At 37.4% G+C, this 18,815-nt stretch overlaps 2 protein-coding genes across 2 annotated transcripts in view; one reads left to right on the top strand and one right to left on the bottom strand.

Annotated features, from left to right (window-relative positions):
• The window catches only part of LOC144658550 (uncharacterized), a 33,611-nt gene extending 22,619 nt beyond the window's left edge, over nt 1-10,992 (top strand). Inside the window, exons 2-7 of the mRNA XM_078518983.1 lie at nt 6,651-6,725; nt 7,151-7,216; nt 7,341-7,493; nt 8,086-8,508; nt 10,193-10,432; nt 10,876-10,992. Of these exons, the coding sequence (XP_078375109.1) occupies nt 6,662-6,725; nt 7,151-7,216; nt 7,341-7,493; nt 8,086-8,508; nt 10,193-10,432; nt 10,876-10,889 (960 nt within the window). The 5' untranslated portion in view covers nt 6,651-6,661 and the 3' untranslated portion in view covers nt 10,890-10,992. The remainder of the gene's footprint in view (nt 1-6,650; nt 6,726-7,150; nt 7,217-7,340; nt 7,494-8,085; nt 8,509-10,192; nt 10,433-10,875) is intronic.
• Nucleotides 10,993-11,644: 652 nt separating this feature from the next.
• Nucleotides 11,645-18,778, bottom strand: LOC144658546 (Fanconi anemia core complex-associated protein 100-like). Its single transcript, XM_078518973.1, has 5 exons — nt 18,608-18,778; nt 18,292-18,431; nt 13,954-16,315; nt 13,392-13,466; nt 11,645-12,930 (listed from the first exon to the last, which is right to left on the bottom strand). Exons 1-5 carry the CDS (start codon nt 18,764-18,766, stop codon nt 12,787-12,789), a joined length of 2,880 nt encoding a protein of 959 aa, XP_078375099.1. The 5' UTR covers nt 18,767-18,778; the 3' UTR covers nt 11,645-12,786.
• Nucleotides 18,779-18,815: the final 37 nt, after the last annotated feature.

Below are 18,815 nucleotides of genomic sequence, written 5' to 3'. Positions count from 1 at the left end.
ATCTGTCAGACAAGATGTAACCAAATTTGAAGTGTGCTTTTGCATAGTAATTTACAAACTGGACAAATTCTGGATTTTCTGGGCTTGGACTCCAAGCCCCACCAACAAGAGAGGCACAACTGTTAAGGGTCATTCTATTTTTTAATTTCAGCCGAATAATTTCGCGGTGCTTTGTGTTAAATGTCCTGGCGCCGAGTTCTGTCGCTGTGTACGTGTTCGGTCTCTTTAAAGGGAATTATAAATTAATTTAATTTTGTGATGTGCATCTGAATGAATGAATGAATGGTTTTTGCACGATCGAAACCTTCTATATAGTTGTTTTAAAACAAGAAGAGAAACTTCTGGTGTTTTTATTTCCATTATAAATGACAACTGAACGGAAACTTATAGCGATATATGTTCATAATATTTATGTACGTTTCTGTTTATAACTGAAGTCAACTTCCAAATTAATAATACTACGCAAGTTATAGCTTTGACGTAAGTTAAAAATAAAAGCTACAAATCATTCCCAATTTCAGGTAAGTGAATAATATTATTATCTCATTCTTTAATTTTAAATTTGAAATGCAAAAGTCCCAACAAACAAATCAAATTCAATTGTTGACAAGAAAATTCCTAACGTGGCGCAGGTCACGCAATGACCTCAGTCGATTGTTTTACCGTTTTTTCTTCTTTTTTCGCGTCTATATAACCTGTTGATAGGAATAAGACGTCAAAAAAATCAAATAAAGTTTTAACTTGCTTTCTTTGTGCAAATCATAGCTCCCAAATGTTAATTTAGCGGACCAGATTACTTAGCGGAGGACGAATTCAAAAATTAGCTTTATGCAAATTAGACACGAGGAGGCCGTAAACTTTCGTTTCTAATTTGTGTAAATCTTGAGTACCCAGATTTTTTATTTAATATTATAACAGAAGAGACATCGAGCTTTTGCACAGTTTTTATTTTGACTCGATATCGGACATATCAAGGTGCTTTTTCGGCCTCCAAAGTTTCTCAATTTTTGCCCTTTCCCGAAGTGCTCGATAAAGCATTATTTTAAAAGGCAAAGGAAACCTCAAAATAGCCGGAAAAATTAAAAATTTATGTTGCCTGAACGAATAAAAGTCAAGCTATTATACTAAGTTTATTTCGATTCAAAGCAATGAAAATTGCTCTTATAGGAATATCGAGAACTTTGCCATTTTTACGCATATTTTTGCATATTTAATGAGCTAAAACCGTTATTTTCGTTTTTTCTTAATTTGTCGAAAACCATAAATTCCTAGAAGATGAGAATAATATTTTCGAACATAGTTCCCCAAAGGTGTTATTCAGGCAAAGTTTCAAGATTTTCGATTTCCCCAGCCTGTCCAACGATTCTTCATATTCTCAGTCGGAGCCTCTTAATTCTACTTCTTTCGTACTCACTACGGAAAGGATATTTCACACACGATTGGATATCTCCCGGGAATCACAAATATCGACTATTATTTATTTTGACGGTTAAATCCATTCAGTATTTTTCTAAGAATTTATTGCTGATTGATCCTCGCAGTCGTAAAACTGAACTTGTGCCATCAGAAAAATACAATTGATAGCCCGTGATCTTTGCGATTAAACATCCAGCTTTATATTGATTGAGCTACGACGCTATGGAAGAATATCCATTACCCAGGTTCCTGAATCAGGCGAAGAGAAAAGAAAGAAAGAAAGCGAACAAATCTTATCTGAGTTTTGTTTTGTCATTGTTACCTAATGGCGTTTCTAAAACTGCAGAGTACTTAAATAGAGACCGAGAGTTATGGAAACTGCTTATTTTCCCTGCTAGAATTTGATTTATAGGCAATTAAATATGCAATTCAAATTTCAGTACAGGGCATTAAACTGAAGGAAAAGAAAACTTAGGGTACGATGAGAAGATTTACAGAAACGTAAGAAAACACGAGGTTTTTAAATACAGATAAAGTCCTTCCATCAGTGCTGAAAACGTATTTTTTCGAACACTTTATGGCTTTCTTATGCAATATATCTGACAATAAAAATCATAAACTCAAAACAGCCAACGTGGTTTCAGTAGAAACCCTTGCAATGAAAAAGTTTGACACTAGGGTTGAAATTCTGTTATTAGAATAAGCTAAAAACGTTTTGAAGAATTTTAGAGAAACTTATTTCGCTGTTAAGACAGCTGATCACTCGTAATTATCCACGCGTCTCCCAACTATCGATCTCTATTAACTTTTTTAAACAAACATCAAGTTATGAGTATGTTAACTTGATATTGATTACCTTTATCATTCCACACGCAAGAGAAATTCAAGTTGTGTTTTTCACTGTTCTTGAACTGTATACAGAATAGGTAAGAATTTTCTGAATCTTCTTTAAATGAAAAGCTTTCCAGTCTAATAGGCTGTTAGAGCAGCTTTATGTTAACTGAAACCGAACACAGGCTTTTTATATGTTTTGTTTTAAGAAAAATTAGCATTTGATTTTTAATTTAAATCAACTTTATCTTATGCAACTTTTGCTAGCTTACGTTTTCTTGTTCGATACGTTTATGGTTAACATAAGTGAAAATGTACAAGACAACAAGCGATTTTTCCAATTAAAAATTTGCAGGAAAAAAAAATGTCTAACTCCCAACGCTAAAATGAAAAACAGGTCGCCATATTTTCTCAGTTTCTTACATCGTGCGATTGAACAATGTAAACTATTGTCTTTAAACAAATCTAATCTGGGTTTTGCTCTGTCACACCTTTTCCACCTTATGGCGTTAAAACTGCAGGGTACCAAACAGAGCCCGAGAGTAATAGAAACTGCTGATTTCTCCTTGCTAAAATTTGATTTATAGGCGATAAAATATGTAATTCAAATTTCAGTACAAGGCATCGAACTAAGGGAAAAGAAATGATGTGCAGATTTACACAAATTCAGGAAAACACGAGGTTTTCAAATACTGGTGTAGTCCTTCCATCAGTGGTGAAGACGTTTTTTCCGAACACTTTATGGTTTGCTAATACAGTATATCTGACAATGAAAATCAAAATTGATGCTAATCGACGACGTTTCAATGTTTTCGTTTTTGATGTTTTGACGCCCTACCATATTTTTAAATTCCAATCAACGAAACATGATTTTAATAGAAAAGTCGTACAATCGACAAGTTTTTCAATAAAAGTTCAATTATGTTATAAAGAACGCGCTTACAACTTTTTGTAAAAAATATCACCTAAGGCTACAGCTGTTTGAACAGCTGATCACTCGTGATTATTCACGAGCCTCGCAACTATCGATCTCTTTGTTTTTCTTGTTAATTATTTATGAAACATCAAGTTATTAGTAACCCATCCTACAGAATATATACAGAATAGGTAAGTAATTTTCTTAATCTTCTTTCAACGAAAACCTTTCCAGTCTCTCTAATAGTTCGTAAGGGAAATTTATTTTAACTGAAACCAAAGACGAGTTTTTGATAGGTTTCGTTTTAAAAATAATTGGCAAAATATTATTAATGTAAGTCAACTTGACCTTGCGATACTTTTGCTAGTTAATGTTTTCTGGTCCGATACGTTTATTGTTAACAAAAGTTAAAATATACAAGAAAACAAGCGATTTTTCCAATTGAAAATTTGCAGGAAAAACAGGAATGTCCAACTCGCAACGTTAAAATGGAAAACTGGTCGCCATATTTTCTCACTTTCTTACATCGTGCGATTAAACAATGTAAACTATTGTCTTCATTTTACGCAAAGTATTTAATTTAGAACTGATAAGTAATGGAAAACTAATTTCACTTCAAGGCGCACTATTATGTGAAACTAAAGAAAGATAAAACCCAAAGTTAAATTTGCAAATTTACAAAGCCTTTATCTCAATTTTTTTCCTTTCTCTTTTTCGTAAGTGTGCTCAAAGATGTCCGCCTATAACAGGTATTGTGTGAGTTTATGTTGTTCAGTAAATCAGCAATACCCAGATCACGACATTTAACAGGAGACAGGTTTACACATTTATTTTTCCCTCAATGCCTAAACGCCGCGTTTTCTAAAAGAACCTAAACAGAGACCGAGAGTTAAAAACTTGTCGAGAACCTGATGATTTTTCCTGCCTAGAATTTATTTTATAGACGATAAAATATAAAGTTTAATTTTCAGTAAAGGGCATTGGACTAAAGAAGGAGAAAAAATATGATGTGCAGATTACACAAACTTAGGACAACACTGGGTTTTCAAATACTAAAATGGTTCTTCCTTCAGTGCTAAGATCCCGTATTTTTAATTTCGGACAACTACCTTTTTTTCGTTTTTATCTGACAATAAAAATAACAATTTATGCCAATCGAAGAAGTTTCAATGTTTTCGCTTTGATTTCAGAAGGCGCCTAAACAGAAACTTTAAACAGTCAAATCAATTCGTTTTTTCTAAGTATTCGTTGCTTAGTGACCTTTACAGTCGTAAAATAAGTTATGCCATTACAAAATACAGTTTTTAGCCCGAAAAAATATCTGATTGCAACCGTGATCTTTGTGAATAATTTAAATTAACTTATTCACATGCCCAGCTCTATATTGGGCTACAACGAGATGGAAGAAGATTTTTTACCCGGTTTCTTGAATCAGACGATGAGAAAAGAAAGAAAGAAAGAAAGAAAGAAAGAAAGCGATCAAATCTAATCTGTTTTTTTGTCACACTTGGTTTAAGTAGAAACAAGTTTAGCACTTAAATAAAGTTCAATTCTAGTTTAAAGAATGCGCTAAAAATATCAATTACGGCAACAGCTGTTTGGACAGCTGATCACTCGCGATTATCCACGCGCCTCCCAACTAACAATCTCTATTAACTTTTGGATTTCTTTAACAAACATCAAGTTATGAATAAGCTCATTTGATGTTTATTACCTATTTCATTCCACACGCAAGAGAACTTTAGTTTGTGTTTCAAACTTCTTCATCTTTCTACAGAAAAGGTAAGAATTTTCCAAACCTTCTTTCAATGAAAAGCTTTTCGGTCTAAATAATAGTCTGTTATTAAGCCAGGGATCTTTATGTTAACTGAAACCAAAGACGAGCTTTCGATTTCTTCTGTGTTTTTTTTAATGGAATTAGATTTTTTATTTAAGTGGACTCGACCTTATGCTACTTTTGCTTGTTAATATTTTCTTGTCCGACACGTTTATGTTTAATAAAAGTGAAAATATACAAAAAACAAGCGAATTTTCCAATTGAAAATTTGCAGGAAAAAAGAAATATTGTTCAACACAACGTTAAAATGTGTTTTTTCTTCATTGTTCTTCAACTTTATACAGAATAGGTAAGAATTTTCTTAATCTTCTTTGAATGAAAATCTTTGCAGTATTAAAGCCTGTAAGGGCAGCTTTATGCTAACTGAAACCGAAGACAACCTTTCGATCTGCTTCGTTTAAAGAAAAATTGGCATTATTGGTTGTTAATTTGAGTCAACTTGATTCTATGCAACCATTGATACTTAATTTTTTCTTGTCCGACACGTTTATGTTTAACAAAAGTAAAAATGTACAAGAAAACAAGCGATATTTTTAATTATTTGCAAAAAAAAAAAAAGAAATTTTCATTTTACAACGTTAAAATGGAAAACTGGTTGCCTTATTTTCTCACTTTCTTACATCATGCGATTGAACAATATGTACTGATGTGTTCATTGTATGCTATCTATACTACATACAATAAATTCATTTGTTTCAGTTTCGCTTTGCGTATATCTGGTAAGCTTGCTTTAGTGCCTCTTTCATCTCGCACTGTTCTCTTTCTCGAGAGAGTGCTCTAAGAGGTCCACCTATAACAGGCATTGTGTGAGATTATGTTGTTCAGTGAACCAGCAGTAACCAGATCACGACATTTACCACCAAACCTGTTTAAGGTTTCTTTTCTTAACGCCAATACCTGACCTTCAAATCTGTGCTTTCCAAATAACAAGTTAAAAACAATCAAAGCTTTCAATAGTTTTAATGTGTCGTCTTTAAGTGGGTATCTAAAATAAATATGGTAAGAATTCTTTTAGATACTTATTAATCCATATTTATCGTCAAAATTGACGAAGAAAGGACGGAGTTTCATTTTGTAAGCCTTATTGTTTTCAGGTTCAGGATAAGAAAGAGAGACTTCGAAAGCCTAATTGAAGGCAATTGCATAAAATCAGGCTGCCAATTACTTTGTAACTTACAGGAAAGCCAACATTTTCTTTTTTTTAATTCAAAGTTATACGTAGAATTTCACAATTACTAACGCTAATTTTTTTTTAAAAACCTGGTCCATTTAAATTTCACCATTATTACATATTAAGCTTTGCTCCTGTTCAAAAACAAACCATCTCTAAATTAGACTATAAAAACTTTGAGGAATGCCAGTCTTTTTCTCCACCACTCTCCTTATTTTTCTGCAAATCAAAATACTGAAGTTTGATGAACTGCATATTCAAAAGTCAGTACGTTTTTAGTATATTTTATTGTCTAATTCATTCATTCCTTCATTCATTCATTCATTCGTTGTATTGTCAATTTTTATAGTGTCACCAGTTAATATTCACTTATTCATTTTTTTCATTCATTCATTTATTCGTTTATTCATTCATTCATTCATGGATGCATTAATTCCTTTGATGTTAATCCGGAGTCATTTTTTCTGTTTGCTGTTCAGTGAGGTCAAAGATGCATTTTGTGGGCTTACTCGTCCTTGCTTTCATTCCCTGCTGCATCTCACGAGCGTTCAATGGTGAGTTTTTCCTCTACTGGGCTACACTGGTTACTTGAGATTGACAAATATCATAGATCTCTTTTAGTCAAAACAAGAAGTGTGAATAGTCTGTTTGTGATGTGCTGACTTAAGCCCTCTATTCCAACTGTTCAAGTTCACGAACCAGAACTAGGCCCTGTAGAAGACTAGTTCCCTTCTTTCGTTATAAAACTTTCCTTTCTTCTTGTTCGCTCTCTCTATGTATTTATCTATCTATCTCAAGAATATGTACAGCACCATTAGACAGTTGTGAAACACATGTAGCCGGGGAAAAGTTTCATCTAATTTATTTCTGTTAAAGAACACACCTCTACAAAAGAGCGACAAAAAAGTCAAGCTACCTCAGCTAACTCAAAATAACAAATAGTCACTTTTCAACAACTTTTTGCTTCTTTGTAAAACAGATGATCCGGAGAAAATTGTCAATGGCCTAAAGGGTGTCGAGCCACTGCAGGATGCTGCAAACTCTGGTTAGTCAGTTTGATACACATTTCAAATGTTCAGTGAATTTCACTGAGGGAGGGGTACCTCTGAAATGATAATCATGTTGAGGATAGTAATACTAATCTCAGTTCAACACAATTCTTTACACAGCTACAGAGCCACCGCCGGTCAATGGAGCTGGTGACGAGGGGACAAAATGGGCAAGCGACAGTATCCGATCAGAACGCGAAGAGGAGAGGGACACGCTGGTGAATGTTCATGTCAACGGAGTTGGCTATGGGTCACATGAAGCTTTCAATTTAGGTACGGGCATGACTTACAAACTACTATCAACAAAGATGTACAAAGTAGTTTAAAACTTCATATATTCACTTCCATGAAACATTTACAACAAGTGATGCACGAGTTTGAGTCTTTGTGTTAAGTAAGTCAGTCAGTCAGTCAGTCAGTCAGTCAGTCAGTCAGTCAGCCAGCCAGTCAGTCAGTCAGTCAGTCAGTAAGTAAGTAAAAACTTTATTTCTGTGGCTGTGTATTTAGCCCTTATGGGCTAATTGGGGACACAATTAAAATACCTAACAAACATTTCCAAAATGTTTTGTACGAATTTGACGTTTTGTGCCAACAATCATATTCATTTATTAATTAACTAGTTTAACATTTTTGTGTCAAAGTTCTAGTTTGACGCCAGTCTTTGTAATAATAAACTATTTACAATGCCAGAGTCGTGCACGTCTAGTGTAACGCCTTTTTGACAACATAACAATTAAAAATTAGTCAAGTACTCGTGTGTTTGACGCCTTTGTCTAAACAAAAAAATTAAAAAACAAAACATAATGGACACGTTTGAAGCTTGTGTCAACAAGAAGTTTCTAATAATGTATAATTTTGTGCACAGAAGATTTCCTGTTCGATAAAGTTGGTGAAGACGAGGGGAAGTCAATGGCACCAGGGCAGCAACATCGTGTCCGTGATGAAAGGGAATCGCCGCCGCCACCACCGCCGCCGCCGCCACCGCCGCCGCCGCCACCACCACCTCCGACAACTAAACCACCACCACCACCTCCAACAACTAAACCACCACCACCACCTCCGACAACTAAACCACCACCTCCGCCAACGACAACTGAAATGCCAGAGACAACTGAAATGCCAGAGACAACTGAAACACCAACGACAACTGAAATGCCAGAGACAACTGAAACACCAACGACAACTGAAACACCAACGACAACTGAAACACCAACAACAACTGAAAAACCAACAACACCTGAAAAACCAACAACAACTGCAACACCAACGACAACGTCACCACCAACTGGTAAGACAGCACTTTGATATTGTTATCAGTGAATCTCGCCACGAATGCTTTTAGTAAGGGGTGTGGCTCCTACCCTACGAATGAACTTTATATAAAGATATCTAGCAGATTAAGAACCCCCTTCTTACAGTGGACATCTAAAAACTATTTAAACGAGATATATCTACAGGATCAAAAATTTAAGAGTTGCATAGTTGCCAGTCCTTGCATCCATCTTTCAGAAAGCTCGATAGATCATGCCTTCTTATTTGCTCGCATGTCTCTCGTTACTGGGGAAGTTATCCCACAGAAACAAAGCCATAAAAAGCCTTGTTATAATTAAATCAAGGTAACGCAAAGTATATTTGTCTTAATTGATAAGAATGGATATGTTAAAAACAAAATGTTATTGAGACCGGCGTTGATTATCCTCTCAGACATTAAAGCTGCTGTCCGATATTGCATCATCTGGCACATTTTGCAAAAAAAAATTGCTTATGGCTCAAATTATTATTGATATTTTAAAAATTGTAATCAATAAAAATGAACACAAAAAGAGGAGAAGTGGAGAGAATATTGCTCGAAGAAACTAGCGATTTTTAACTGCAAAACACTTTTACAATTATGAATTTTTGGAAAATTTTCAAAACTCGACTCCTCCCCAATTCCCTCGCGGCTTCGCAGCTCGGGTCTGCCGTTCGCCGTAAACAAAGCACTCGCACTCGGTCGCGAATCCCGCCAGCAACGCAGGCTAGATAAAGTTATGAGTAGTATTTCTCATTTGAAACAGACCACTCAGATATTTCGGCATCGTGTCAAAATCGATTGCCTCAAAAACTGTGATCTCCATTTCTTGGCTCCTGATACTGTTTGTACAATAACCGAGCTACTGCGCGTGTTCTGATTGGGGCCGGGTTGTTCGAAAGCCGATTAACACTAACCCAGGATAACAGTGTTTTTATTGTTTATGATTTGTCGAGTTTGAGACCAGTCGATGTCAAAAATGGAGGACAGGAAATAATAAACCAAAAACTTCAATAAAAAGTCGAAAAACTATTCAAGGCCCGAAAACCCATAACAAGATCTTAAACCTTACAGAGTTGTTTAATTCCATGACATTTTTCATATGAAGAGAGGTTTCATTCATAAAAAGTTTCAGGGCTATACACTTCTCTGTTTTTGAAATACAGATATTTTAAATTGGCTTTACGGGCCCGAAAAGTTTTCGGGGCTTCCGAGAAACGGGCGCGGATGTACAGATGACGTCACTACATGGTATAACTCGCGTGCGTGATCAGAGTTCATAGTACAAGTCAGTGTTGTCGGAAACGTTTTTCAAAAGTCGCGAGGCCACAATAAAAAGAAAAAGTTCAGCTTAATTGTAAATCTACAGAGAGGGACAATCCGCCAAATATCGTTCACCTTTCGAGACATTTAACTGGGCTAAACAAGACAGTAACTAATTGAAAGGAAGCTGTGTTTGTTTGATGTCGAGTCCGGTTTGACGACGCCACGAGAAATTTTGTTTCCAAGATTGCAAGGACATCGAAGAAAGTCAAGAACCTGACTGTAATCAATGCCGTATCTTGTAAAAAACTGTTGGCTTGATATGACCAATCTCGCAATTTTGTTTGTACTATTTAGCGATCATCTCAAAGTCAAAAAAACAGAAATGTGAGACTCACAGGATCTTTCTGCTTTACAGTGTGGGCGAAATACACGAATTACACAAGTTGGTGCACTGTCTCTGGAAGATCTCTCATAGCTTATCAGGTACCTAGCGCAGCTGAATGCCAGGCACGCTGTGACGGCCTTCCAGGATGCATCGCTGTTGAGTACTGGGAGAAATACAACTTCGCATGCTTCCAGTGCACAGATACGTCATTGGTAACAGCGTACACTAACACGAACGACCTGGCCTACCCAGTATATGTCTGGGTTCGCGGTAAGGATCAAGAAAAGCAAATTTATTGTATAAATTTAGAGTACTGAGATAGAATACTTCTTGGATATGGCATAAGCAATCTTATACGTACTGCCTCGCATGGATGCTACTGCGTGATGGCTGATTTTCTAGACTGCGTAGTAGGCGCCTGTGTAGTTTTTGAGCGCGCGTTTGGGAAACGCGAAAGGCGCGAGAGGATCACATACGCGCGCAAAACCACACATACTTACTTACTTACTTACTTACTGACTGACTGACTGACTGACTGACTGACTGACTGACTGACTGACTGACTGACTGACTGACTGACTGACTGACTGACTGACTGACTCACTTACTTACTTACTTACTAGTTGTCTTACAAAAAAAGGTTCTAAGAAAAAGTGTGTATCCTCGCTTAAGAGCAAAGGAAACTTATACGTTGTAATACTTCTTTTTTGCAGGACCGACGGCTTAAAAGGATGAATCTTGGTGTGTTCAACGGTGCACAAAACAGCAGTGAATTAGTTTCTTAGTAATGTAGGCTGTGTGAAGCTACTAATAAAAGCCTTGAACACAAAGAGCGGTACTTTTTTTCATTACGAATAGCATTGAGTTGCTTTTAGTCGAACTAGCATACCCATTTCTACGCAGTGTAACCTTACTGAGTTTAGTCGTCCTAGCATCCTGTCAATTGAGAATTGGTTCATGCTGAGCGCGCGTCCATCGAGTTATGGATGCACGCAGGAATTTGGAGAGGACGAAAGAAGCGTAAGACTTGCTCGAGGCCTAGCCGAGCGCGACGACCTTCCGTTCTGGGAAATTTTACTTCAGAACAAAAAAAATTTTTGTCTAACATGCACAATAAAAACTAGAACACCAGAAATTCTGGCATTTCATTTTCCAAGAGTCCGTCCCGGTGACCTACCGGTGTCCGAGAAGCCGGCAGACTCTGGGCTCGAGATTGCTTCCAACATGGCGAATTTTTCCATACTCTCCAGGAGACGCTTGGTTGATTTTATTGCCGGCAGGTTCTATTTGTTCCACTACCCCCTCAGATTCATGCCAGGTCGGCCAAAATTAGGTCGACCTTCAGCCAAAACAAATCGACAGTTTTTCTACAAGTTGCAATTACAGTTGTATATCATTTGTTTGATTTTCTCAATTATTTTGGCGTGAAATAGTCCAACTTTATCGATTGCTAACATTTGATGTAAATCTCTGATCTTTCGATCTTTTTATTTGGGGTTGGGTATTCGGTCAAGATAGCTGTCACATTTATGAGGCAGTTGAGGCGGACAGAATAATAGAGCAGTTTATCTTGTAAAATCTACGGCAAGGAATATCATGCAACTTGCTATTTTACCGTGGCATATTAAAAAGAAAACGCGTTATATTACTGAAAAAATAAGGCTTCAGAAAATTGCTCATAACTAAGACAAATCCTGCTTGATAGCCACATTTTTTTATGATTTTACAATATTTCAGGGTTTTTCTGTCAGCCTTTAAAAATTCTAAGAAATCGCTTTATGGTTTCCTCTTCAAAAACGCGTTTTGAAAGGGCAATAGATACCCGCAGGCCATCTTTAGGGGACTGTGTCACGGCTTTGTTTATTTAATCTTATTAAGATTGACCAACTATATTCGCCGTGAAACTTAATGTTAGCGAAAAAAATACTTCTATGGACCTAATTATAAATGACAAAACCATAGCTGGATTACAAACAAATATGACTACCGGGCGTAACAATTAAAAGTTACAAACAAACGTGATTAACTCTGAAAACTGTTCAGCCCAACAGTTTTTTAAATACCCATATCGCGATCCGTTTTAACCTTCTTAAATTCTTGTCCATCTATACCTTCTTTTGTATTTGTTTTGTTTTGAGGAGTTACTTTATATTTCACTCAATTTGGTGGCTATTTCCGTATGTCTAACTGATTTACCTAAAATCTATGACAAAGTTCCTTTAACGCATCCAGCCATGCCTGCCTTGAAACTTTTATCGCTTAATAAACTTAAAACATGAAGAAAAAGAAGTTACAAACTTTCAGCAAAGTAAAAGTCCGCGAGTGGATAAGATCTGCTTGAGTGGCACTTTCAATTACACCCGCCTTCAGTGTTACGTGCATAGTAATCTTTCTACATCCATTTTCGACATCGTCATTCGAGGAGCTGTTTGAGATGAGCCAATCAAAACGGATACATACTGGTGTTGGTTTTATGCAAATGAGCCCACAAATTCAGAAGGTCATGCTCGTGGGCTGTGATTGGCGGATTTTGATCCATCTTGTTTGTTTAGCACGTCAAAAGACGGATGACGATAGAAAGCCGCTATGCACATAACACTGAAAGCGGGTGTAAACCCGATTGATTAGACAAGAAGTACAACTCGTCGAAGTTCCTCGTAGAATGTCCAGAGTTTGAACTTACAATGGGCTCTTTGAACCTTGTCTTGTCTGAGATATGTCCTCTGAGATGTTGCATCTTCCAGCCACATGACCTTTTCTTGGAGGGTCTAGTTTGGAATCAATGAAAGGAAAACAATAGAGAGGACATTAAATATTGAACACAGGGCCGTAACCAGACCTTTGCCTTAGGCAAGGCAAGATATTGCTAGGGGTTTCTGGGGGCATGCCCTTCAGGAAATTTTGAAATCTACTGTAGAAGCTCTGAAACTCTTTCTTCAACATTTTTCATAAGGTATTTCTTGAGAAAAATATATCTTGTTCAATTTGGGATTATTTTCCCATCAAAATATATTTTGTTTTTAATTTTGGGTTAGAATCTTGCCTCTTGCTAGTTACCGCCCTGGTACAGAATCAAATTCTTTGGAGGAGGTTTATTTTGCCAGTTTGAAAGTTTCGGTTGATGTTTTCTTGGGATACAGGTAACAATGTTGTAACGATCGATATCTTTTTCATTAACGTCACATATTTAAGAAACACGTGTAAAAGTCAATGACAGACTTATTTGTACCTGAAGTTTTTCCAATGCTTTCTGAAGATCATGTGCTCGCATTTGACTTTTTCTGGTCTCACGTGTGATGACAGGCTAAACAAGAAGTATGTCAGTTTGAGACCATTATTATTGCAATAGATGCGGAGAACTCGTCTCTTCCCGTCCCAGTCACACGAAACAAACTTAAAGGGAACTCGTGGTTTAGTCGTTGAATCATGCATGTTAGAGTCGTTTTCAGTTGGAAGTGCCAAAAACAACTAAATTGTACGCTTTTTTTTAATGTGCAATGTGCAGGTTTTTTGTAACTGGATTTTGTTTATCAACACAAGTGCAAAACCAACACCATTTATCACTTCGGCTGTGTGCGTTTTCCTGCACCTGGCACTGGTCACGTTTTAATTGCGTTTTTTATTTTTTACGTTTGCTGTGATTGGTCAGAATGATTTCTTTTGTTTTTGTTCTACAACAGTTATTAGTAAACTGCTCAGTATAGAGAGAGGGCAAGCATGCAACTCTGTACCAAGTGTAATGACCCTCTTGAAACAATTTTGTCACGATTTCGAGAATTCTATTTACTTACTTTCAATCTTGTTAAGACTGCCTCATGCAGACGGCACAGGAGAGGAATAGAGGAACAGTGCAGTGTGACTTCCAAAGGAGCGCTTTCAGCTGATGTTGTAGATCCAGCGGCTGGTTTCACGTGTATGGAGGCGCGACTACCATTAACAGTTAGCAAATTTATGCCTGGATATTTGGAATCAATGTGCTGATGGGAGATGCTTGAATCCGTAAGGATAAACTGCAAAACAGTGGCTTGCAGTGTTAAAGGAGCAGTGTTGCTCTTAACGGCAGTCTTCATAAAGCTCACAGCATCCTGAGAAACGAGAAACGATGCAGAGAAGTTTCCAAGTTGCAAAGATTCCTCTGCTTTCTTTGCTCCATCATGGCCAAGTAAACCCTCCTTGTTCATAGCATGTTGGGATTCTGAGCCAAGTTTGTCTAAAGTTTGTAAAAGCTCTTCCTTGGAACCTGGTACAGTACTCTGCACTGAAACTTGTGATCCAATTTGATTTTGCCGCACAAAATGAAGCACATCCAACACGTGTCTACTGATTGGTATTAGCACATCTTCAACAGGCTTCTTAAAGAAATGACCTGAGACTGGGTCACTTCTGAGATCAGCAAGTAACGAATTCAAGTTACAATACAAGTGCACCTCTGCAACAATGTGAAATGATAAAGAGAAAGACTTGTTAAGGGGAATGTCTATCTCAAAGAATGACCCTGGATTACAAATCTTCAGTGGCAATGAGCGGCCCATGGTGTGTGATTCTGTTGTGACTTGACGACACCAAGGTTCTTTGCCTTGTATGTGAACCATCAGAGACCAGGAAGATGACAACAGCAAGCTCCCTTGATTAACAACTTTACAGTGCAGAGACACTGAACTGTTTCCACTGCTGTCATAGCACACAACTGTGGGTGTAAATGTACAGCATAAAGGAAACATGTCTTGTTGTGGCATTGTACTTTTGCCACCTACTGTTGCATCCTCGGCAAGTTGGCAAGCAGCGTGGATAACCATATTAAGCTCTTTCAAAATACTATCCTCAGTCTCTATGGTTGCAGTAACTTTGGCTAGCTCTGCAGACTGAGTTTCAATTTCACGTAAGTAGCTCTTTACTTTCTCACCAGCCACTTGCGGTGAGACATTTGAATACATGGGTGATTCCCCATCTTGTAATTCAGGTAAAACAAACTGCAACAGTTTTCCATCCAAAGTAAGAGCATAAACCTGTCTCTTTGTTCCAGCTGTCTTGTTCTTCTTATCAACACAGCAAACTGTGCAAATGTTTGGTACCTGCATGCTCAGAGTGATAAGCGATGTTGACATACATGTAGATAATGACACCAGTGCAGAGTTTGTTGCATCCATTTCACCGTTAATATTCAGCTTGGTGACAAAAATTTCTTTTCCTGTTGAATGTACCAGGGTGTCACCATTGCTGTTTAGACACGAACACAGAACAGGCCCAAGAATCGTGTGACTAGTGAAATTGATTGCTTTCACTTCATCTGCCTTCTGAGACAAACATTCAGATGCAATGACAATCTTGTCACGATCTCCAACAAAAACAAGAGCATTGCAATAACCACTGGATTCTTTGTTGTGTTTATCACTGCTTCCTGACTCATTTTTAACTGACGCAGATCCCACACCTGATGGATCCTTTTGACAACAGAGATTTGCTGTGTAAATTGCTAACACTCTTTGTTCAAGGTGATAAAGCACCTGGGGTGTAAATGACTGCTTACCTCCAAGGCTTTCAGAACCTGTACTTGTGAGAGCAAAGCTGTTCACAGGCCAAAAGACTATCTGTCCATCTATACCACCAAATACAATGACTGGTGAGTCCAAAAGGGATGCCTCACAGTTAAAAAGCTTGTTAAATAAGTGTCTTTCGACAACTGCGCATGATGATGAACATGACAAACTGTCACCAGGCTGTACACAGCATAGCTGAGGTGTATAATCCCAGTAACAACTTCTTTGACTTTCTTGTACAGAGGACATCACTGGTGGAACTTCTACTGTTGCTTTGAACACTGGAAGTGCTGCATAAGCTGGTGTGACAATATCACTACTAGCTGCAACTGGACCATACATGGACACCACAAAGCCTTGCTCTGAAGCTCTGCAACATACCATCTTGTCCTTGATAGGCAAGAATGTTCTTAAGCCATGCTCAAATAAAACTGCACTTCCTGCATCAATCAGTGTCATGCATTTCATTGTCTTGAGCGGCTGTTGATTGACTGTCTTTTCTACAGCAGCACTTGTACCAGCAAGGAGTTCTTCAAAGATATCATTATCAGTCTGTAGTGGTTTTGATCCTTCACTAGGTACTTCTGGATTAACATCTCCACATTTCTTTTTCAACCTAAGGCAATTATATGCATGGATAAAGCAAAGTAATTTATTGCATATATTGAATGATCTTGGGTTTGCATACATGATTCTACACCAACCATTTTTATTTCTTTCATGCCCCTTGCCTTCACGAACCTTAGCTGGGGTTTAGTAACTTACAAGTCACATGCTCTTACCATAATTTACAGTTAATTATGTACACTGTACATATTGTGGTTCAGTTTTACCCTTGCTGCAATTTGGTGTCTTTTTTCTTTGTTCTGGTATAAGGTACTATGTGATAATGAATCTAAAACAAAAAAAATACCAAATAAAAACTGTACCAAGGGAAAAATTGAACCACAACATACAAAAGATACTTCTTTTTTAAGGAAGGACACCATTGCCTAAGCAGTAAAATACACCTGGCTGGGATATAGGTACCCAGCCTATTATTCCTTGACTTAAAGCACCCAGAGCACTTACATGTATTAACAAGTATAGGTCAAGACTGGCAGTCCGAGCACTTATTCAAGGGGACCCTTATTTTTTCCACAATTTGCCTTTTGATGCTCAATTTATTTTGTAAAATGGTCACTAATGGAAAGTTTGGTCACCATTTTTAACTACCAGTAAGCACTGTAAATGCAAAACACCTCATTTACATGAACACTACAAGCACTTGTGATATTGTTGGTCGATTCGATGCAGCAACTTTGCTAAGAAATGTTGTCACTCGTAGAGGGACCAAAATGATTGAAGTACTGCATGATGATTGAAATACTGCATGGGATGTGTATGATGGGTTAACTGGCCATTCATTCTCACTAACAACTGAGATGCAGGCAAGAAAAGCATTTTTAAAGGACAACTGGTGTCCTCCATGTTCAGAACTCTATACTTATCTGGGGTAACATTGGTCCAGGACAGGTGGGCAGGGTTCAAAATAATTTTTGGATAGGACATTGTCGGTCATGTTGACCGGCCAAACCAATTTTAGCTCGGTCACGTGTCGTTTTTGACCGGCCAAAATATTGAAAATAGCACTGAGTCACTTTTGCTTTTCGTTGAATCGTCTTTGTTCGCGTGATATAGAAAAGGACCCACCATCTCTTCACCGTTTTGCCTGCCAATTTTTTTTCTAGTTAGTTTTTTAGTACCCTTGTAAGATGTGATAGCGACAGGTCAATTAACTGAGGCAAAATGCAAACATCTGTCACGTTGTTTTCCCTCTTTCGCACTCGAATGAAATACCTAGTAGTTACCAAGCTTTGAGCGTTTTTCCATGCATGTTCTTTTCGCTGAAGTTTTGCATAATACTAAATTATAATACTGACCTGAAGAGAACTGCACGGATCAAAAACTAGCAAAAAAGATGTATCATATTTTCCGAATTGGAATAACATTTATACTTCATGTATTTCAGATTTGGAATTGAAGGTAAGACTTTGGAGCTACACATGTACCTGTTGTTTTAATGTAAAGGTTGCTCTGATACTGTGTATTAAATCGCTCCATGAGTAAAGGTTAAAATAAGTTGTTAGAATTAACGTTATATTTTGGCATGTGCAACAATTTTTTTTGGTCTGGTGTATGGCCGGTCAAAATGACCGGCAAATTGAACGTTTGTCCGGACAACTTGTCATCTTGGCCGGATATTGTCCGTTGACCGGCCGTTATTTGGAGCCCTGGGTGGGGATGACCGAAATTTGAAAATAGAGTCACAAGTACACAAATGCCAATCATGACTACGGCAAGTTGATAAATTTTACTCTGTTCGCCACTTTACAAAAGAGAAAAAATTCTGGGGAGTCTCTTCTCGCATTTGCTTGTGGGACCATTACTGGGACCAATATGACCTCTCATTTTTTTTTTGTCCCCAGTAACGGTCCCTTGCTGGTAACGTGTTGTCAATGGCCCATGCTCCACCTGGAGCGATGGGCTTAAGTAAGTGCCGTGAGTATAAAGTAAGGTAATGGTCCTAAAGTGACCAGTGGCAAATTATACCTCTTGCTTTTGGTCAGATTCTCTGGCAAGGAAACAGCAAAAATGTTCCCATCCTCTGTTGCTGCAAATATTATCTGTCTTTTTCCGTCAAATTCTTGAAAGTGAACACCAATAATCGAAGTGGGAAGTCGAAAGGTATGCTGCAATTGAAGAAAAAAATAAATGTGAGAGCTAAAAAACGTGTAATCATAGGTCCGTTGTTCGTTTAGTGACAAAATAAGTTTATATTATTATTAATTAGCTTATAAGTGTAAATTTATTGCATGAAAAGTGAAAAGAAATTATGATCACCAGAACTATTTTAAAATACACTTACTATTATGCTGTCTTCTAGAACCAAATATAGGAACTCGCTGCCATTTGACAGTAATACTATGTTCTTGCGTTTAGAAACAGTCACGGACTGTATAGAAGGAGCTGCAGATGAGTTTTTAGACGCAAATCTTTGCAATGTTTTCACTTCCCTGTCCGCCATTTTAAATTTTGAACTGCGCGCTTACAAGAAGTGTGGGTATTCACTTTGG

This window comes from Oculina patagonica, chromosome 6, assembly GCF_052425735.1.
Source record: "Oculina patagonica isolate OP01 chromosome 6, crgOcupat, whole genome shotgun sequence".
NCBI classification, from domain to species: Eukaryota; Metazoa; Cnidaria; class Anthozoa; order Scleractinia; family Oculinidae; genus Oculina; species Oculina patagonica.
This window is presented reverse-complemented; position numbering and strand designations above follow the sequence as displayed.

Bases quoted from the DNA above. Each gene is read 5' to 3' on its own strand.
- LOC144658546 (XM_078518973.1), bottom strand. From the start codon at position 18,766: ATGGCGGACAGGGAAGTGAAAACATTGCAAAGATTTGCGTCTAAAAAC. The intron at 16,316-18,291 runs GTATAATTTGCC...TAATTGCCTTAG, and splicing joins AATCTGACCAAAAGCAAGAG to GTTGAAAAAGAAATGTGGAG. The intron at 12,931-13,391 runs GTACAAATAAGT...ATTCCAAACTAG, and splicing joins AAGCATTGGAAAAACTTCAG to ACCCTCCAAGAAAAGGTCAT.